At 45.0% G+C, this 22,557-nt stretch overlaps 1 protein-coding gene across 3 annotated transcripts; it reads right to left on the bottom strand.

Annotated features, from left to right (window-relative positions):
* Nucleotides 1–1,604: 1,604 nt before the first annotated feature.
* On the bottom strand, nucleotides 1,605–22,557 carry LOC141434309 (uncharacterized). Of its 3 annotated transcripts, XM_074096713.1 has the most exons (10): nucleotides 22,455–22,557; nucleotides 13,273–13,428; nucleotides 12,089–12,235; nucleotides 10,640–11,207; nucleotides 10,364–10,562; nucleotides 10,121–10,179; nucleotides 8,946–9,195; nucleotides 8,136–8,249; nucleotides 4,737–4,834; nucleotides 1,605–1,777 (listed from the first exon to the last, which is right to left on the bottom strand). In XM_074096713.1, the coding sequence occupies exons 1-10, from the start codon at nucleotides 22,481–22,483 to the stop codon at nucleotides 1,715–1,717; spliced, it is 1,683 nt and encodes a 560-aa protein (XP_073952814.1). In that variant the 5' UTR covers nucleotides 22,484–22,557; the 3' UTR covers nucleotides 1,605–1,714. The 3 variants fall into 3 exon arrangements, with proteins under 3 accessions (XP_073952814.1, XP_073952816.1, XP_073952815.1); XM_074096715.1 differs by lacking the exon at nucleotides 4,737–4,834; XM_074096714.1 differs by lacking the exons at nucleotides 1,605–1,777; nucleotides 4,737–4,834 and adding an exon at nucleotides 4,842–4,938.

The following is a 22,557-nucleotide window of genomic DNA, read 5'->3' as shown; positions in this document are numbered from 1 at the left end:
AAATGTGATGCCACCAGACTTAAAATCTCCATTTATTTATAAATTAAATAAAAATCTAAAAAAGAACAGAACAAGAGGGCTTGGGCTATAGTTCCCACGCGGGCCCAGTATAGATTGGGAACTTCACATGCACCACTGAATTGCTCCGCAGGTTTGTGCAGGTTTCCTCACGATGTTTTCCTTCACCGCAAAGCTCGTGGTAAATTGAAAACCATGATTGATATAAAATCTTTTAAGTACCTACTAATTAAATCCAGTGCGTTTTAAATGTATCTTATTGTTACGTTTACCACCGTCTTTTGTTTCAACTTAAATTAGCTATTCTATTATGTGTATGTGTAATGCGCAAAAAACCCCGGCTCGCACCTCTGAGTTTTTCAAAATTCGGTTCTCTATCATTTGCCCGAATTTCATATGCCCGAATGTATCGTTTTCTGGAATTTTCATTTGTCATAAAGTGATTTATTTCTGAAATAGTAATTTCTTCAGAGTTGATATTAAACTAACCTAACCTAACCTACTGCATTCTATAAGATGACATTTAAAAAAATCCTGAAAACAGCACGGTTCTATATATTTTATGTTTTTATGGCAAACATTGGTATGGCAATTGAAATTCGGGCAAGTAAAGGTAAACGATCAATCATTCATTATTACTCAGATAAATCAGTATAATTTTTTAAACATTACCATGCTCATTTCTCTGCAGCTGTTCAGTTGGATGCCAGGTACATACTCGTATACCACATAGCTAAGTTTTATATACATGGTACTTAGTTACAAGTAGAGTCGGCGGTTTAGCGGGCACCGGGCTCGGGCACCGCACCTGGCCGCGTCAAACGTGCCGATGCCGATGCGTCCGTCGCACTCGCACTCTCACTCGTAGGTGGGTGAGACTCACTAACGAACGGCTTTACTAATATAGTATCACAACATCAAATAGATATGTTTCTTTATATGAACTAGTACATCTTTGGAAGGTCCCTAAACCATGTCATAATAAGTAGTACTTGAGTTGGGTGTTTCTATCTGGTAAAGTACCAAGTTATCATCCAAATACTCGAGAATTATGCGTCAATAAATCTAGATTTTGACCAGATTTTCATTTCTCGCGACGACTGCCGCATGCCGCAAGCCGCATGTCGCACTGCCTCAGCGAGCTTTGCCTCGCCGTGGCGTGGTGGCGTGGACGGTGCAACGCTGCTCATTTAGAGCTATATAGGTACATTAGTTTAACGCAATTCATCAGAAAGCGCTGCGCTCACTGATTTACAAAGTTTTGTGAATTTACAAGTAAGTATACGTGTTTGTAGTTACAACTGTCATAAGTTGTGACAAATAAGTATTATGTGATACCTAATCAACTTTACGAAGAAACTTATTAAAGGTCTCTGCCCCACACCGCACACCGTCCGTGGCCGTATCATAATCATGACCGTGACCTGAAAACAGCAACGTGTCAGGCTAAAATATATTATTTCTATTGAAAAGTATGAATTCTACTTGACGGTCCGTTCCTGACACGTTCTCATTACGGTCATGGCATGATACGGTGTAGTGGGGATGGGGAGAGACCTTGAATGAAAGAAAAAACGCGAGCTAAATACAGGCAATTAAAGGCGTATTGTATCGAATAACAGTGTTCAGTAGTACAACATTATAAACATGACGAGTCACAAGGGGCGCTGGGCGCCAGGCGAGAGGCTGCGGGCGCTCACTTGATGGAGCACGCGAACTGCGCGCGCAGTCGCCGCAGCGACGCCGCTGACTCCTCGCTCTGCGAACACACACACGAGTTGTTATACCTAACTGAGGGGCCTGGATTCCTGGATATCTGGGTTACATTCGAAATTTTCTTACAATTCAATTAATTTCAATTAATCCACAAGTGAAGTGATCTAATGAAGTCGCTCCCTTATTGGCAAGGTGCTTACGCAAGGTAGGTATGTGGCAAGGTGCAAGCACGTGCCTAGCGTTCGGCGAGTAGGTAGAGCGACTACTGGTGACCACCATACCAGCACGGCTGTCAAAAAAACCGGCCAAGAGCGTGTCGGGCACGCCCGAAATAGGGTTCCGTAGCCATTACGAAAAAATTAAGTAATATTTTTCTAAGTATTTCTTTTTTTGTACGGAATATTCCAAGTTTAGGTATATTTTATACCTTATAGGCTGCTGTTTATTCTTAAACTACTAATAATTCTCAAGAAAACGTAACCGTTATAGTTTTCCTTGTAAGTTTGATATATACTTACTATCATACTGAATTTTTTCAAATTTTTCCACCCACCAGTTTTGATTTTAGAGAGGGGGGGACGCTCGATTTTAATGAAAATTTGCACTTTAAAGTTGAATATTTTGCAAACAGATTACTAAATCGAAAAATCGTTTTAGCAACCCCTTAATGGTTTTAAAATACCTATCCAACGATACCCCACACTACAAGGTTGGATGAGAAAAAAAAAACACCCCCACTACGTCTATGGGAGGTACCCTTAATTTTATTCTACAAATTGGCACATATATATTATTACAGCTTTCTAGCATTGATAGTCCCTTAGCAAAGCCATGGACGGACAGACAGACAGATGGCGAAACTATAAGGGTTCCGTTTTTGCCATTTTGGCTACGGAACCCTAAAAACGACTAAGACAAAAAAGCAAAGTCAAAGTCAAAGTCAAAATATCTTTATTCAATTTAGGCTATAACAAGCACTTATGAATGTCAAAAAAAATCTACCGGTAGATTTTTTTGTTCACCTCTGTTGAGAAGAATCCGGCAAGAAACTCAACGAGGTATATTTTTTTTAAACAGATTTACAATATTATTAAATGATATCTATTCATCACAAGTAAGTATTTATTATTATTTAAAAGCGTGCATAAATATGTGATACGACTCTTTCTATGGCCGGTATACGTGTTAGATATTTTTGCACGTTCCGCTGTGGCGGAATATTATTGTTTTTATATTAATACATAAGTGACTGTACCATCAGCCAAATATGTGGTCTACCATCCTAAAGTTGATAATCGTTTGCATGTCAGAAAACTATAATACCAATAGACGTGTCTGCCAACTTGAAAGTTCGACTTTAGCGACATATTATTTTGATACGAACTTGTTTAAAAATTGATAGACCACTATTTGGCTGATGGTACCTACATACCTAGGTAGGTACATCACTCGTTTGACGTTCCTCTCAATGGAAACTGAACAAGTGTGAGTGAAACACGCGTGAAACTGAAAATCCATTTAAGTAGGTAGATACCTATTTTCCTACGTTACATTGCGTCTTTGAGACACCGACACAAGTAGATACATACAATCAATGTGTAACCAATTTTCAACTCAATCGGCTAAGTAGTTCGAAACAAATTGGCTGTGACAGATGGAAAGACAACGGAGTGATCTTATGAGGGTTCCATTTCTTCGATCGAAAAGGAATCCCTAAATGCAGCGGTTCGTCCCGGTGTGGACTGCATGATCTCTACACCTGTACCGCGCAGTGTGCAATGTGCAATGGCAACAGCTGGCAGCCGGCCGTAGTGGACGTCAACCCGTCAACAAAGTGCGGGTGTAGTGTAGTGGTACGTGGTACGTGGTACGTGGTACGTGGTACGTGGTATCCAATCATTTGGCAACAAACGTTTCAACAAATATTCAATTAACAAACGTTTCGCAAACTTTTGTTTCGGAAATTAATAATTTCACAAACTCTTTATTTGACAAACCATCATATAGGTATAAATAATAACAAATAATTATTTGGCAAACTATTCATTTATTATTTTCGTCATTTGGAAAAACCACGTTTGTCAAATCAACGTTAGGCAAAAAAACGTTTAATAAAATGCATCATTTGGTAAACACTTTCTTAAGAATAATTAGAGGTGCCTAGCTATAGCTCAAGTTAACTTGGTTAACAAATGATTAGGTTAGGTTAGAACGGAGACCCTTTGAAAAACTAACTTGTGCCAGTAAAGTTGGTTATAGGTTAGGTTAGACTGCGACCCTACTAAAAAACGAACTGTTGCTAGTAGGTACAGTGGGTCAGGTTAGGTTAGAACTGCGACTCATAGAAAAACTAACTACCTACTGTCAGTACCTTTGCGACCTTAAGGAATGCGAAACAAAAACGGGCCACGAGAACCTCCTACGAGAAAATCCTATCAATTTAAACAAGTTATGTAAATAGTTTGTCAAATAATCACTATAAATTGATGTTTTGTGAAATAACTAGTTTAAAAAATGAGTTGATTGGGTAATGGTCATTTTTTAAATGATGATTTATCATAAGTATGGTGTGTTTGTAAAGTGACAAGTCTGTTAAAAGTAGGTATGTTTATCAAATGATCATTTGTGATATGAAGTGGTTGTGAAATGAATAGTTTGCGAAACGTTATTTGTGAAATGATCAATTCCATATCGAAAATACAAACTGAAATATAGATGCACAGAAAAACCAGAAAAATAAGACCAGCGCTGGGAATCGAACCCAGGTCCTCGGCATTCCGTGCCGTGTGCTATACCGCTACACCACCGCTGGACAACGATACAGACACGAATTTCTCCTTGCACTGCACCTCATATCTCAGCTTGTGTTGTCATTTAATTTAAATTTAATTTAAATTTGGAATTGAAATAAAAATACAAAAAGATTCCAAAAAACCAATCATAAAGGATCAATTGTTAAACGTTGTTTTCCAAATGATAGTAAACCATTGCAGTGTACGCACCTGCAGCAGCAGCGGACGCGGCGCGGGGTGGCGCGGGGGCGGGGGCGGGGGCGCGGGCGCGAGCGGGGGCGGCGCGTTGTTCTCTGCGTCCCACGCGCCTGCGCAACACGCGTCACACACACCGTCCGTCAACGAGTGCACAAACAGTAGGTACGCCCCAGACCACAGGCCACTATAACGAACCCTTCACCCAGCGCCGGCCCTAGGGTAGAGCAAGATTTTCCGGTCTCTAGTGCAAAGTAAAATTTTGGTTGCGCCTTGTGTGAGCTGCGCAAGCGGTGCAGTGCAGGCGATCTCGCTCTACCTTGACCGAGGGCTATTGCGTGATATTGGGTTGCGTCGGCCATGGCACTGTCATGTCATGGCTACTACCCGCCGCGGTCAGTGATCTTGACTCAGATCGGCGTCAGAACCGTAATTCGCGATCGCATTATATCCGGATTCCGTATCAGCTATAAAGTGTACCCTAACTCTAAAGTTATCGAACGGCTATGCCATAGACGCGCTGCTAGTGTGAGTGCAATGGAAGCTGTATGTCACATGTCACATGCTGCAAGTCAAAATCACCGGCCACGGCCACGGTTGGTGCAGAAGGTGCGAGTAGCCACCATCTACAGTACATTGATGCCCCGCATCAACTCGGCGCAGGATCGATACTCTGTACACACACGCCATTCGGTATTATTTGTATGAAACTCCATCTGGATGTAAATGAGGAGTACAATCAGCATCAAAAGTAGCTGGTTACTTTTGTACTTTGTCGTTTTAAGGCGCACGTACTTAGCGCCATACAAGATTGACAAATGTGTTACTGTGACAGAGTTAAAAAGTAACCAGCTACTTTTGATGCTGACCGTACCACTGCATCGCAAAAGTATCTCCTTCTTTCAGCAAGTCACTGAAGCACAAACGCAGTAACTTGCAGTTATTACTGTTCAGGTACCATCAGCCAAATAAGTGGTCTATCAATTTTTAAACAATTTCCTATCAAATGAATAATGTCGCTAAAGTCGAAGTTTCAAGTTGACAGACACGTCTATTGGCATTATTGTTTTGTGACATGCAAATGGTTATCAAGTTTAGGGTGGTAGACCACATATTTGGCTGATGGTACATCTCATTCTGCTGTGGGTATACGTTTCAGCGCGGAATGGTAGGCCGACGGAGCCAGCCGTCAGCCACCCCTCTGACAGAACCAAGAACCAACACCGCCCAACTGCAGATAAATCTCGACCTTGCAACTTAATTAGGAGGTTAGGCTAGGGCAGGGTTTCTTAAAGTGGGGTGTGTCAGGGCTCCACAGTAGGTCAGTCTATAGATGAGAGTATGTATAAATGATCAGTCTGTAAACATATTCAAGTACTAGGAAATTTCCAAAAAAAAAATTTGACAGGGGTCCGTGGAATTGTTTAAATTGTGAAAGTGGTCCGCGACTGCAATAGTATTTTATCTACACCCATATAGTAAATCCTCAATTATGCGTTCAAAAACCATAGGTAATGACCAACATTACGACATCCTCATGTGACACGACTGACACGACTCATGTGACCCTATTATGAAAGGACCCTATTACGATACAGTTGCATAAAATTTTAGCTATATCTGTTATATCTATTTTATTAAATCCTCTGTCATGTGTTCAAGAACCATTGAGAATGACCTGCATTAACGAGAACTAGGTAGGTATGTCTGCCCCACGAGCTGCGCCCGCGACGACCTGCTGCTGCACGTGGTCGCCCCCCCCCCTGTGCTGTAATGATGTATGAAATCTCATTACGATACAGCCGTGTTCATAATAGAATCCAATGTCGTAATGCTGGTCATTACCTATGGTTTTTGAACGCATAATTGAGGATTTACTATATGGGTGTAGATAAAAAGTTTAAGAATGCAATTTGCATGTCAAAGATCTATCAGTGGTTATTTGATACTTGGTCGCAGCACTGCCTCGCCCGTACCTAAGCGTGATAGATCCGAGCCGTAGCCGTGACTTCTCGGTTGTGCTACTCACGGTCACGGTGCACCGTCATTGCGGGTCTACAATTGGGTTGACTGTGATTTGGTGTCGATCCAGTGCCGCGTTGATTATGATATTATGACTATTAGTTATCATTATGATCGTTAGGAACTATAAGGCTTCGATTTTAGATTCGGAAATCGAACCTGCTCAAAATCTATCTAAACTATGTCGATGCTCGTGTCTCAAAGGGCTAACAATTTCAGCTCATTTAGACTCCAAGTGCACCAGCAGATGTTCCTGCGCTCCGACTTCTGGCTGGAGGGTGTGGTGTTCCGTTGTTTTAGGGTAGCGACGAAGACGACGTTCAAAAATCTTTTAACTATTCATAGTTTTTTTTTAATGTACCTACCTATTTTATGTCTTTTTGTTTTGTACCATTTGAATTTTACAGCGCATTGGTGTTTACTGTAATGCTTTAATTTTTTGTTGGAATAAATAAATAAATAAATTTCAGTGGTCGGATTGACTTCAAATTTGGCATACCTGGGTGGTATCGGTCGGAACTCCTCAACGGTTAATGGAATTAACTTGAACTTTGGTACGGAATTGTAGTTTAGTTAACAATGCAAGTACAGTCAACAAAAAGCACAGTCAGCAAAAAATATTAATAATGTCTTTTAAGTATATTATTAAGTTTTTATTTTTTGCTGACTGCCCTTTTTGTCTGTACTTGCATTTTCAACTAAACTACATTTCCATACCAAATTTCAAGTCGATCCCATTAACCACTAATGATTACTGAAAGTACGTCAAATTTAATTTGCAAGGTTTGACCCGTACATATGTACATACACATACATACACACATTGCAAGTTAAAAGTTAAGCTTTTAAAATAACTTTATTTCAATTATGATCTTCACAATCAACAATAACGACGAAAAAATGTGAAGAATTTATATAGTTTACAGAGATTTGGACCAGGTTCGATTTCCGGTTATGTATGAGAGTTAAATAAAAAAAATTGAATGACATTTTTATTAAATCTAAAATCGAAGCCATGGTTCCTAAGAACAGATTTCGCTATCTCTCATAGTTTCTGATTTCTCCCTACTGACCCATTTGGATTGATCAATCACCCTGTATATTTAGGTAGGTATCTACTCAATGTAAATTACGTTTTATATGTAAAGGCGATAAGCCTTTGCCGAGCCAGCTTAGTGTAGTATGCAGCAGTTAGTGTAGTATTTATAAATGCATGTGATCGTGTTTCAAACTATTATCTTAATTCTAAAGAAAAAGAAAAATAATGTAATGCAACTATGGAGAAGTTAGGCAGCAAGCAGAAGAGATTGACGAACGACTCTCGTCTGGATCAAGTTGTGTTGGTGGTGGGTGGTGAGTGGTGGTGCCGCGGGCGGGGTCATTGATACTGACAGGTGGGGTCGGGCGTGGCGGGCGCGGGGTTCCCGTTGTCGTCGCGGCCGCTGCTGGGCGCGGAGCCCGAGCTGTCCCAGCCGCCGCCGGACCCCGACACCGACGCCGTCACGCCTGCACATAACCAACACGTCCCACTACTGACTACATTAGCTGAACCCAACTGGGTTCTGTAATGTAAGTAATGTACCTAACTTAAAAAGTGCGTTCTAGACGGATGTAACCCAGCGTCTCAACAGGGGTGACCCTAAGGTCAAGCGTTAGCGGGAACTTGGTTTACATCCGCGGATTGTTGTGTGTCGGCTACACTACACGGATTACATCCTCGACATTCTGCTGTCTACACACATAGATGGGAACAAGCAAGGTCAGCCCTGTCGGGAGGCTGGTTTACATTCGTTTGGAACGCGCTTAAAAAGGCGCCTAAACCTCATAGGGTGTAACCAAGATTCTAGCTATAACATAATGTACCTATTACTTTACATTTCATGCATTGTATTGATTTAGGCAAATGGTGTAATTACTGCAGTGTAGACAGGTACAGCATGTGTAGGTACATGTAGGTACATCGTACATTTCCATCGTCATATAAAAAGGTTCAGTTCATTTATAGTTTTCAACAAATATTTAGCACAAGTGCGTGGTATTTTGCCTGCCTTGAACTTAATCGTTATTCAGTACATCCTATGGTCAGCATCATCATCATCATCATCATCGAATGTTGCTTTGGGACTCTTCCCTCGTGTTACACAGGGTGTCGAGGAACGGACAAGTCGGCAAGAGAACGGAGTTTTAAGCTGGTCTACTGACTGTCGGTGCGGTCGGGATCGGGGTCGCGGTCGGGGTCGCTGCGGCGGCTGCGGTCGGGGCTGCGGTCGGGCGACGAGTCCAGCTCCAGCGAGGACTGCGACGCCACGGAGCCCGAGCTGGCGCTGCGCCGCGCGCCGCCCGCCGCCCCCGCGGCCCCCGCCGCCCCTCCGACCCCCGCACCGCCTAAGCCCGCCGCGGCCGCGGACGAGCTCGACGCCAGGGAATCTGCATCCTGCTCCATCACCTCATCCTGACACATGCACACATCATGTCATGACTCAATAACCACCACTTGAACACATACAAACGATAAACTGTGAATTGCTGTGAAACCTTCCATCGACAATATAGCTCTACCAATAGTGATTAATATAAGATTGGTTTTGGAGTCTTTTTGTATGTTTTATTTCAACTCCAAATTTTGTTACTTTTACGGTCATCCCATAAAATCCATATCGAAAATACAAACTGAAACATTGATGCACAGAAAAACCAGAAAAAGAGACCATATAATAATAATATTGATAATATTGTTGATATAATAATTTATGTTTTTTTTACAATAAAGAGCATAACAAAGTAAGTAGGTAAGTAGTTAGATGGTGCGAGAGATTCAGTTTCATTATCAACGTCGGCTGCGGATGCAGCAACGCGGAAGCGGTGTAGACAATTCTTGCTCCACCTTGCCAGAGCCGGGGCTGCTCGTTACATTGCGGGCTATTTAAGTGATCGATCATCGGCGACAACGTGCCGCAACTCGTGATATAATCTGGGGGTAGGTGAGGCGAACTTAATACCACACGGCATACCAGCAGCATAGACAGCAGCAGGGTTTAAAGCTTTGAAAAACATCGCTCGCGCCCGTTTCCCCCGCGCTCCGCCAACCGACGCCTGCGCCGATTTCTAGCACCATCTACTTAAATTGGGCATCAACCGATTATGCATGATTTGAAAAAAAAAACTGGCGATGCTGGAGTGATTACGATTTTTTGTGGCGCGGGCGCGGGCGCGAAGTTCGTGTCGTGCGGTCCCGCTGACACTTATACTATTTAATACGAGAGCGAGAGGGACCGCACGACACGAACTTCGAGTTTCGAGTTTTGTAGTAGCTCTGCTGAGACGGGAGAGCTCGAGACGGAGATGTGCCGTGTTTGCTGTGTGATGTGTGCACATACGTTTAGTGAAGCGCGGCGTGCCGCGGGCGCCTCCTCGCCGGAGCTGCTGCTCGACGTGCCTGTCACATAGAGCCTTCAATTAAAAAATATATTTTCTTGTGTCTGTTTTAACAAACTGTTTCTTTCTTTCACTCTACTTTATCAATTCATGATTTCAACAGTCTACAAAATAATAGTTACTAAAATTACTCAAAAAAGACTGATTCAGTAGGTTCTGTAGTAGGTTCATTTCCGTGGTGTCACCTGAGCGGGGCGCGTGGCAGACGGCGGGGGCGGCGGGGGCGGCGGGGCGGCGTGCGCGCGGGCTGTGCGCGGCGGCCAGCTTCTGCTGCAGCAGCGGGTAGAAGCCGCGCGCCGTCGCGTTGTGCGGCTCGTACTGCAGGATCAGCCGGCAGTACTTCAGCGCCTCCGCGTACTGCCGCTGCATGATGGCCGACAGGAACTGCAACCCGCGCAAGCCGTCAGCCTCTAAGGGCCGCTCCACGCACCGCGCACGCATCACACCGCACCGGCACTCACCTCGGCCAGGAATTCGCTCGGCGCCGACAGCGAGTTGCCCTCGGAGCAGTCCTCGGGGCTCGCCGAGTGGCGGCGTGGCGCGTCCATGGCGGGGGCGGGGGCGGGGGCGGGGGCGGGGCGCGCGCGCGGGCGGGGCGGCGGCGTCGACGCGCCCGACTCCGTGTCCAGCGACAGCGTGCGCAGCCGGAAGTGCTCGCTGGCGGGCCGGTAGCGCAGCGCCGGCGGGCTCGGCGGCTCGGGCACGCCCGGCAGCGTCACCACGAGCCGGCGGTCGCGCGGCGCGGGCGGGGCCGGCGGGGGCGGGGGCGGGGGCGGCCGCTCGCTGAGGCGCAGCGCGGCGCGCGAGGCGGTGTCTAGGGCGCGCGCGGGCGGCGGCGGCGGGGGCCAGGCGGCGCGCGGCGCGGCGGGCGGCGGCGGGGGCCGCGGCGGCGCGGGCCGGTACAGGCGCGCGTTGGGCACGGGCCGCCGGAACACGCGCGGGCGCCGCCGCACGCGCTGCGCGCTGGCTGCTCGCGACCGCCCGCCGCGCTTCGTGCTACTTTTCTTATTCCGCTCCGGCCCAGGGTACCTGCGGCAGAGGCCGGCGACAATGTGTCGCTTCAAGTGCGTTCCAGACGGATGTTATCCAGGCAATCTAGCGTCCCAACGGAGGTGACCTTGCTTGTTACCAATTACCATCTATGTAGACAGCAGATGTAAGTAATCAATTAAATATATCGTTGACGTCCAGTAACTCCGATAAGTTTCAATAGCTAAGAATCGGTCATTCCTTTAACCAATGCCATTTTCTATTTATTTATCAAATATCCATTTTTTATTTATTTATCATCATGGACAAAACTGCCAAAGCAAGACCCACTTTTTCTGGGCAAATTCGGAGCCATTTCTACAACACGATACGAGTACCTACTTACGATGTACGATGCGAGTCCTCTCCTGGGGTGTCAAATGCCAGGAAACGACTCGCTACTGATTCGCGAGCGTGTTGACGCGTGGATATACTCGTAAACTGTAGCCGAAACACAATCCGTGGATGGAAACCCAAGTTCCCACCCAGGTCACCCTAATTGGGATGCTGGATTACATCCGTCTAGAACGCGGTTTAAATAGCACTATACGTTTAAAAACACAGGGTGTAACATTCATACCTATCGGTCAGTAGGTATGGGAAAGTCTGAAACTAAGACATACGAAGATCCTGTTCGGGAAGGTTTACTATCAATTGGCAAACAACGCTTACAAATGATCATTTCATAAACAATGTTTCACAAACTATTCATTTCACAACCACTTCTTATCACAAACTGCTAATATCACAAATGATCATTTGATAAATATACTTACTTTTAACAAACTTGTCACTTTACAAACACGCATACTTATGAATGTTACGCCCTGTATTGTATACGAGTTAGGGCGCCGAGGAGCGAGGGCGAGGAGGCAACGTACAGACGCGGGTTGGGAGTGTAGGGCTGGCGGCGCGGGCGCGGCTGGCGGCGCGGCGGGCGCTCGGGGGCGGCGCGGACGGCGCGCGGCGCGCCCAGGTCGATCACGTCGTCCACCGCCTCGTCCAGCGGCGCCACCACCACGCTCGACCTGCACCACGAACAGCCGACTATCATCATACATAACAACAACAACAACGACAATAATCAATTTAGGAAGAACTATGCAAATTATGTGACGATCACTACAATAATCACGGAACGGATGGTCGCGCTCGCGCTAACTACCTACCACCCTCTGTTTCATTCTCGGTCCAAAGGGCCAGGGCGCTGTCCTGCTCCTGCCTGACTACTACAGCAGATTCCTCCACTTGCCACTTGCATCAAGCAAGTTACAAGTTTGCAACAAGTTGGCGGCACGGCGCAGGGTGGACGCTGCCACGAAGTGTAGGTACCATCAGCCAAATGTATGGTCTACCACCCTAAAGTTGATAATCGTTTGCATGTCACAAAACAATAATGCCAATAGACGTGTCTGTCAACTTGAAAGTTCGACTTTAGCGACATATTCATTTGATAGGAACTTGTTTAAAATTGATACACCACGTATTTGGCTGATAGTACCTAGTTAAGTAAACCGGTGACCTATACATATATTGCAGCGAGCGATGTTCCGAGTATTGCTTGGTTGAAACAGATCGGCTGATATATAATCATTAAATCGCATCTATGTGATCGGCAGATTTTAAAATAGAGAAATTCCTATAGGAATGCTATAACTATAGTTATATCATGAATATTCATGAAACATCGCATTTCATTATAATAGGCATCATTTAATTATCATCCCTAATAAAAATACTGGGCAAATCGTAAAGTAGCTGGCTTCCTTGACCACGGTCACTTCCACCTAGCCGTCTCAGGATTGCTTACAGCTTACGATATGGCTGACACGCGCTAGCTAAACGGTGTAGCCAGTAGTCTCTCCTCGCCCGCCACCGCAGTAAGAAATGGAGTAAGTACAAGACACTTTATTACTTGGAACAACCCTCAAGAATCAGCAAATAAAATAACATAAGTACCTATCCCTAAACGTTGATCTCCAGCAGTCAGCACTATTTTGAACTAAGGGTATTGCCAGCCGTGTCACATGTGTAGTGTAGAGTTCAGTTCACGCACGGTACTTACAAGTCGGATGTTCTCTTGACGTAGGGGTGCAGATGGCGCAGGGGCCCGGCGGGGTCGCGGGGGCCGCGGGGGCTGCGGGGGCCGCGGGGGCCGCGGGGCACTGGGGGCGCGGGGCTGCCCGAGCGCGGGCGCACCAGCGCGCGCGTCAGCCCGCTCCTGCAAGCGACACCACGCGTCATTACTCGCCCGACCACCAGCAGGGCTACTACGAAACTCGAAACTCAAAGTTCGTGTCGCGCAGTCCCTCTGCAGGGCTACTACGAAACTCGAAGTTCGTGTCGTGCGGTCCCTCTGACACTTATACTATTTAATACGAGAGCGAGAGGGACCGCACGACAGTAACTTCTAGTTTCGTGTTTCGTAGTAGCCATGCAGGACTTCCCAAGTTGGCGAAGAGTATACCACGTGTTAATATTTATTTTGAGATAAATGAAAATTAAATTACATTGGCCTTGCAAAATGTATCTTGCCCACGTTAAATTTAGATCCTGCGCCGCCGCCACTTTAGCCGGTGAAATCTAAGCATAGACCTACGAATAATAATTCTATTAACTAACTAAGAATTATTATTCGTAGGCATAGACACAGTTGCGCGTGTGGCAGTCAGCGAATGCGTACGTGTATACTTATAGTAGTCAGTATGCGTAGCACTTAGCACGTAGGTTTGATGTTATGAATGAATTAAGTATATTACACAAGCCATTTATTACACAAGTTTTTTCCCCTGAGAGGCAGTTTTTGGTCTTCATTGGGGTAGGCTAATAATAAAGTTTTCAACAAAATTGACAGATTCGCACAATACTTAATTTACCACTTTTGAATTCTGAGCTTTTGAATGAAAATTTCGAGTGCCCTTCAGACAGTTAACAGGCAACTTACAACGAGCACAAAACAATTTGAGGGCAACCATAACGCATGCAACACTCTTACTTATGTACACTTTCTTTACCTTTGGCTTATATATTACGACTTATTTCGGCACACAGACACATATATCAGTGACGCTGTCTCGTAAACATAAAACAAATGACTTGTTCGTTTAATCGGGGTGCATCCGCAGTGTTGGCCATAAAGTACGGCCAGTGGGACGGGTCGCGTGTCGTTATAGAGCAGTATGGGTCAGAGGGCCGGAAGTGCAGCCGGCCTGCGGCACGCGACGCGCCGCACGAGCGCAGCACACGCGCAGCACGCCAGCACGGCAGCGGCAGGCGGCAGGCGGCAGCCCAAACAGCAGGGCTACTACGAAATTCCAAAATCGAAGTTCGTATCGTACCATCAACTACTTACCATCCCGCCGACGCTTCCCGCCGGGAGACCAGCGCTGACTCCATCCCAGGTAGAGCATGAATACCGGTATTCGATAATATCGAAAAACCGGAATATCGGACCAAAATTCCGATATTAACACAACCGATATTGAAATCGTATAATACCGGTATTTCGATATTTTCGATATTAATCTCTAAATAATATTTATTTGGTTTTTAATAGAGTATTGTACTCTCAACACTCTCAAAAGTCACAAATTAATTACTTATTTTATTAATAGTATTATTCAAAGTAAATTAAATTAGAATCTACGATTTATAAAGATTACCAACGATACCTTGATAGGTACCTATGACAAAACCGCGTGTCATCACGTGCCGTGTCTTATATCTGCACCTGGCCATATAGTAATGCATGGGATTTATTAGTACTACTGACAAGGGTCAGGTGGCGTAGCATGGCGTCGCGTTTTAGTAGTGTGTTCCTACCTATCTACCGTGAACCTGCGACTTTAACTAGGTCATCCGTCCATCCCGTTGGTGGACGTCCTACGCTGCGCTTGCCGATCCGCAGTTCTACATCGAGAATCTTTCGGCCCCAACGGACATCTTTTCTCCGTACTATACGTCCTCCATTGCCACTTCAAAGAGCTAATTTGCTTGGCTATGTCGGCAGGCCTCTCTTCCCCACTGGGCACACTGGGCAAGCGCCCAGGGCCCCGCGATGGTTTGGGGCCCCCTAGTCTCTCCTCCATTACCAAACGATAATCTAGCTACTCTACTCTCGCCTGAAAATCAGGCTTACCGAATGTAGCATGTTGTGCCCAGGGCCTCTAATAGGTGAAAGACGGCCCTGTACTCAGTACAGTGTACTGTATGTCGGTGGCCCTTGTTCTTCTACGTGTCTCCGCATTTCTGATTCGATCCCGTAGAGAAACCCCAAGCATAGCTCTTTCCATAGTTCTCTGAGCAACTCTGAGCCTATTTAAACATATGGCCTACTTATAGTAATCACCACGTCTCGGATATATGTATATGTCATCATCATCACTGGTAACACACATTGGTAACACACACTTTCGTCTTAAGGTACTGAGGAATTTTGGACGAAAAGTCATTTCCGTGTTTCCCAAACGCTGCCCATCTGAGTTGGATTTGACGATTGACCTTCTTCTCGAAGTTGGACCTACCTAATTGCGGCTTGTCCCAGGTATACATACGCGTCAACAACTTCAAGAATCTAATTCTCAACCAACACACCACACGACACCACATGGACATTCCACATGACCTTCGTCTTGTCCATGTTTATTTTGAGGCCTAGGTACCCGTTGGAAGACTCGATTGAGGCCTTCGAGCATCGTGCTTAGTTCTTCCATCGACTTTGCCATGACCACGATATCATCGGCAAACCGAAGTTGAGTGATGTACTCGTATTATTCGCCGTTCATATTGATGCCTTGTCCTTTCCATTCCAGAAGTTTGAAGGCGTCTTCTAAAGCGGCAGCAAACAGCAGGGCTACTACGAAACTCGAAATTCGAAGTTCGGGTCGTGCGGTTCCTCTCGCTCTCGTATTAAATAGTATAAGTGTCAGAGGGACCGCACGACACGAACTTCGAGTTTCGTAGTAGCCCTGCAGTTTCGGAGATATGCCATCTCCCTGGCTTACGCCTCTTTTCAAGGGAATCGCCTTCGAAGTCTGTTCCTGTATCTACTCGGAATGACATAGTGGCGATTTTATACAGACACTTCAACACTTCGATATACCGATAGTCAATACGGCATCGCTGGAGAGCCTCAAGCACAGCCAACGTTTCGACCGAATCAATAAACATTAGTTTATCGGAGTGATACATTTTTGATTGTTAAGCCTTTAACACGAATAAAGTTCAAGACATATTTGAAATAATCTTAGCTACTTAAGATTTTCGGTACCGGAAAGTTTTGTTGCGGGAAAATCATTTATTTTACTTTAATAATACGAATATCGAAAAAATATCGAAATACCGGAAAACCGGTATTTGAATTTTCGGTATCGAAAAAATACCGGTATTGGAAAAAAGGTCCGATATTAGATGCTCTAATCCCAGGAGTCCGCATTTATGCTGAGGCGGGACCTTTTCCACTCACACATATAAAATTATATATTATTTTATATTTTATTTCATATTTTGTATTTCAACTATTTTTGTAACTTTTCTTTGTAACTATTATGTGTGTGTTGAATAAACTTTTTTCATTTCATTTTCATTTGCTTATATTATTTAATACGAGAGTGAGAGGGACGGTACGATATACGAACGAACTTCGATTTTCGAGTTTCGTAGTAGCCCTGCTGCAGCTCGACGCTGGAAAGGTCACCCACGCCATCCGGCCTCGTCCTTGCCGTGACTTGTGACACGAGACACGACATGTTGGAACGTGTAAGAAATGAATATATAAGTAACTAGCTTTCGCCCGCGGCTTCGCCCGCGTGGAATTCGGTTATCGCGCGCTGTTCCCTCGGGAACAAAAAGCGAATAAAAAGTATAAGTATGTCACTCTCTGGCCCATAAACTATCTCTATGCCAAAAATCACGTCGATCCGTCGGTTCGTTTCAACGTGAAAGACGGACAAACATACACACAAACATACAAACACACAAACTCACACACTTTCGCATTTATAATATTAGTATGGATATGGATTAATGGTACACGAGGAGTATCGTTATATTACAGAAATTTTGTAATTTTGCTACATTGTTGGGAAACAATTAAGGAATAACAGCAACAAGGCTCCCATGTCACAGACTCACAGAGCAAAGGTCCTTTTCTGAAAAGGGGCTTTTCTGAACTTGAACTAATTAATATATCTTATTATTTTGTAATGATTTGCTTAGTCAAACTAAGCCGTGTAAAGATGTACGGGTAAGCAGACACTGGCTGGGCCCGAATCTGCATCAGCCGTGTAAAGATGTACGGGTAAGCAGACACTGGCTGGGCCCGAATCTGCATCAGCCGTGTAAAGATGTACGGGTAAGCAGACACTGGCTGGGCCCGAATCTGCATCAGCCGTGTAAAGATGTACGGGTAAGCAGACACTGGCTGGGCCCGAATCTGCATCAGCCGCGGTCTCTAAAAGACTATCCAAACCAGCGCAAAGGTCTGGCGAGAACCAATAAGTACCGTCTCCACTTTCAGATCGAATCTTCTACATCCGAAGGTGATCGTCATTTGCAGATCGTATCGTCACATGGTCCACTTGCAGTTCTTTGCTCCTAATCAATGTCTCTTGAGTTAACTCCAGACACGATGTGAATATGTGTAAGTATACTTAGTTAAATTATGGTACAAAATTTGTAAAGATTATCTTGCAAAGAGCGATCCCCCGTATGTACACGTTTGCAAATAATTGCGTAGCTGGCTAGCACTGGTCTTTGCTTGTGGTTTGAGCCTTCGGACATGTGCATACTTCGTACGCCAAGAACCGACACCGTGATAGAAAACACGAAATCTTTGCAAATATAAGTAGCAAATGGCTCTTACACATCACTACGTATAGCTGTTCATTTTTGACAACTTGGGCCTGTGGCCAATAAGCGGGGCGGTGTATACCATTTACACCTATTTGAACAAAGGTACAGGTGGTTGAGCTTCATGTTGAGAACTAACATTCTCGTGGCACAGCTATTTGTGTTAACAGGTTGTTGAACCGTCAATTGGCGAGGGACTGAAGAATACCTAAAAATGTCTCCGCAAATTTACGGAGCTCTGCAAGTTTTGCCTCTACTCGTATTATTGTGTAGCTATAAATTTTCATAGAAAAAGCGATATTTTCCTCCGTAAGGCATAAGTAATTATCATGTACCTACATTAATGCACTATACCAGTACCAGATCCTTAAGATATGGAACAGGACTGCATCTCCAAGGCCCTCTGGATTCAGTAATCAGTATTTCTTACTCCAAAACCGGCTAGCACCAGCAATCACACACGTGACGCGTCCGCTGCGACAGATTGCGAGCACAAGCCTCCCCTCCCCGGGCCGAAGCGTAATGTAATCTCATTTCGGACCCTCTTCCACTTCCTTCATCTCATAACACGACGACACGTTAAAAGTGATGTCGCTTATTTATCGATATCTCTTTTTTGCTCATAAATAAAACCAACCCCAAAGCGAGGTCAGCGAGCAATGAGCCGCGCGCCTCGTCAGAGTTGAGCGGCCATGAATATTCACGGACAACTAGGGCGGGCGAGATTCACAGCTCACACAACGTCTCCCCGGGGATACAGAGGTGACATGACAGCTCTGATATGAGTGGCGGCGAGCGGGGCGAGAAGCTGCGAGCGTCGCGGGCCGCGGCCGCGCGGGTGACCCGTCGCGTCGCGGGCGTTGCGGCCGGGAAAGCTCGTGATCGTGACATTCCAGCCATAATCTGACTGACCTCGTTACCATCTACTTAATGGAATCCGCCGTTGTCGCTCCAATAACTATCGATTCCATCACAAACTAAACCCACGTAAGGTAGGTACCTATTTCAGATTAACAAATATATAAACAGCTTGTGTTGGTAAAGAAAAACTATTAGATGTTTTCATATTTATTAACGTTCCGCAAATGCGTGTTCTTTGTACAAAATTAATTCTTGCAAGTAGAATTTTACTCGCTTCTAATCGAACTTGAAATTTGTTGCTTATACTTAAATGTAGATACATAGGTAATGACATTATACACAAAGTTAACAAAGAATAAGTACGTAGTAAGTACTATAGTACTTTGGAAACTGTAACAATATAAGTATTCTTATACACCCTATACTTTTCGTACTTTCCTAATGTAGGTACGCTGAGATGGTTTGAAGGCCGGTACTCGGTACGCCGTCGGCGCCCTATCGCGCTCAGATTCCATTACGGAGGGTGATATTGGTAAAAGTACGTACTTACCTATCGCTGAACACTTTGCGAGAGAGTACCCACCTAAGTATTTTGATTTACGACGTAAATTAGGTTTCGTCAGTTCACAAGATCGCGAGAGTGCCTGCCTTATCTAGTTTTGTAAATTGAGCAATAATGTAGTATGTTGTACCTACCTACCCTGCGTTTTGTCACACTTATCGCACAACGGAAGGTTTTAAGTAGTCGCCGACTATTAAGAACACTGAGTTGTGTATTAGATTTAATGGTTGGCTGTTCTTTGCAGTTGAACGTCGAATGCGAGTAACCGGCCGCAAGGCTGGGGTTCGCGAAGTGCCGACGACGCAAGATGAAAAGTTTTAGATGTTCGTGGAAACTTGCTCGACACCCAGACGACGAAGAGAGCAAAACGACCTTCATGCACCAATCAGGGGGATGAGAATAATTGACGCATTCTTTAGGTTTCACCATTAAGGAAACATGTAGCTACACGCGACCTATCAGAGACATGGCTATGTCAGTATATACTTACTGTTTATTCACAGGCTACTAACTAAGCTCTCTCTTCATCATACTTCCACGTTGATAGAATTGTAATTAGAACACGAGACACTTGTCACGGCTTGACATGTTGTTGTAACGATTCGGAAACATACCTTAAGACTCGAAATGTTTTATTGGAGGGCTGGAATGTTATCAGCTATCAGTAGGTAGGTACAGACCTGATGGTTAATGGAATAAAGCAGGATGGAGAAATGACTTAATTAAATAGGCCCAAATCGCATAACATAATTATGACGAAGGGCTTTTAAAACAAATGCGAAACATAAAAGACTTGTAAATGGTGCATCTCAATACGAGATCCTGAAAATGCAGTAAACTACTGAATGTTTGGAATCGGCTGGCATTCCTCCAACTGTCGGCACTGTCATTCTTATGCACAAGGCAATAAGGCGAAAACTCAATAAACGTGTGCCAATAACCAGGTTGTTCACCCCGCGTATACCCAACCCTATTTTGCCCATACAATGATATGCAGCCTTTGGGCACAGAATAAGTAATGGTGATAGTACTTTGATTCTTCAGATTATACAGAGCGACATGAAGTGGAATACGATACACGACATGACCTCATAAAAGGTCCTGGGTTCTACACAACCCTTGCACGCTTGCCTTGTGGGCCAGCTTTTTGTTAAACTGTCCAGCAATTAACCTTTATCTCACCTTCAGACAAGGCAAATGAGGCCGAAAATATGTCACTGCAGCACTGGTTGCTGTACTTATACAGCAAAGTAATAATGTAGGTACCTCAATAAACAAATCTTACAACTCTGTTTTTACATGTGGTTATTTTTCCACTTCCAAAATTAATTGAAATTTTGTACTAAGTACATATATAGAGCTCTGACCATTTATCATCATCATCAATCATCAAAATAACAATAAATACTTAACATAATCAAATATAGGTTTCACTATGTGAAACTTATTTTAATTCATGTTCACTAAAATATACATACGATTTACGAAAGCAAAATGATGTCGCCGTGTTAAAGTGAGGCCGGTTCGGTACCGAGAGCCCCAACCGTGAACCGTGAGCCGCGGCCAGCTGGCAGGCGATCGTTACCCATCAATAACTAATAAAGCGCCGCAAGCGGGGTTCCCATTGTGCTGACGGCAGACGGAGCGACTGCCGGAAGGACTCCGTTTCTTCAGTACTTTGCAACAGTATCTTGCACAAGAAAATTCCTTTTGCATTGCAAAGATTGTGTGGGTGGTCTGTAGTGTTATGCGAGCTGCTGGAGTGGTCGCGGGGCCCGCGTCCGATGCCACCGCAGCCGCCGGGCGCCGGGCGGCGGGCGGCGGCGCGCGGCGGCGGCGTGCAGCCAGCGGTGCAGTGCCAAGTGCAGGGGCCGCGACCGTCGCCACGCCACTATCGACCTAACACCGCGTGCACCGGCACCGCCCTCAACATGCAAATTCAAATTCAAATGATTTATTCAGTAAATAGGCCGCAATGGGCACATTTACACGTCACTTTCGGAAAGACCATCATTGCCAAGAAGAATGCGCCGCAAGAAACTTGGCAGAAAATTTTTTTCATAATAATACAATTACAAATAAAATACTTAAAAACTATATTATACAATTAAGAAAAAAAAATACAAAAAATAACAATAATAAAAATACAGGGGTGTATGGGGTCCCTTAGTTACAATACTTAAACACTAACTATATCTAAACTATATCTACGTTCAATGGAAGTGTAGAATGCTTACACCGTCATAAATTATAAAATAATAAAATAAAAAATATGCAACCGGAATCACCCCGAATCCAGTGCCTTGTCGTTACAACATGCACTAATTAATTATTCTTCATTACCACCGTCAAGTAATCTCACAACAACACGCACGAGTAACTGCGTCGCAAGTGCGTCGCAATTTACTTTTATAAGACATAAAATTATTGTGTAGTATTTCTCTTGAATGTGAGCTGCTTTTATGCGATATTATTGTAATTATTATGCTTACGGTTAGGTAGTCGTGCTGGGTCAGGCGGTGGCGGCGGCGGCGGCCGGAGCGGTCGCGGAGGAGCAAGTGCGTAGCAGCGGCACGCTCGGCTGCTCGCGACCAAAACAAAAGCACACTCGGCTGTATCGATTGCTGAAGCAACAGTTAGCGACGCGGGCGAGGCGCGGGACCTTGGGGCGCGCGCCGGCGACGCTGGAGGCTCCGGCGTCGCGGGCTCCGGCAGGGCGCCGGCAGAGGCTCGGCACGTGGGCTGCGGCTCGCGAGCGGGCCGACACGGGCTCCGCACTCTCGGCCCCCCCCCCCCGCCCGCGCCCCGCCCGCCGCGCATGCCCAGCCATGGCGTACACCTACTCACATTTGTTTTCCTTCGTTGCTCTTTCATTAGTTCCACGAGAACGTGATGGCGATACAAATAATCACTATTTTTGCATGTTAGTGTGGGTACACCTTGGATTACCAAGTTTAAAATAATGTGAGACTTACAGTTTCCTTATGAGTTGTGATTGCACCATCTTAGGGTCTAATATTCAATTTTTCTTAATAACATAAATATTTTCACTAAAGATTTTTTTTGGATTTTTTTCGA

The sequence above is a fragment of the Choristoneura fumiferana genome, chromosome 13, assembly GCF_025370935.1.
Source record: "Choristoneura fumiferana chromosome 13, NRCan_CFum_1, whole genome shotgun sequence".
Lineage (NCBI taxonomy): Eukaryota > Metazoa > Arthropoda > Insecta > Lepidoptera > Tortricidae > Choristoneura > Choristoneura fumiferana.
This window is presented reverse-complemented; position numbering and strand designations above follow the sequence as displayed.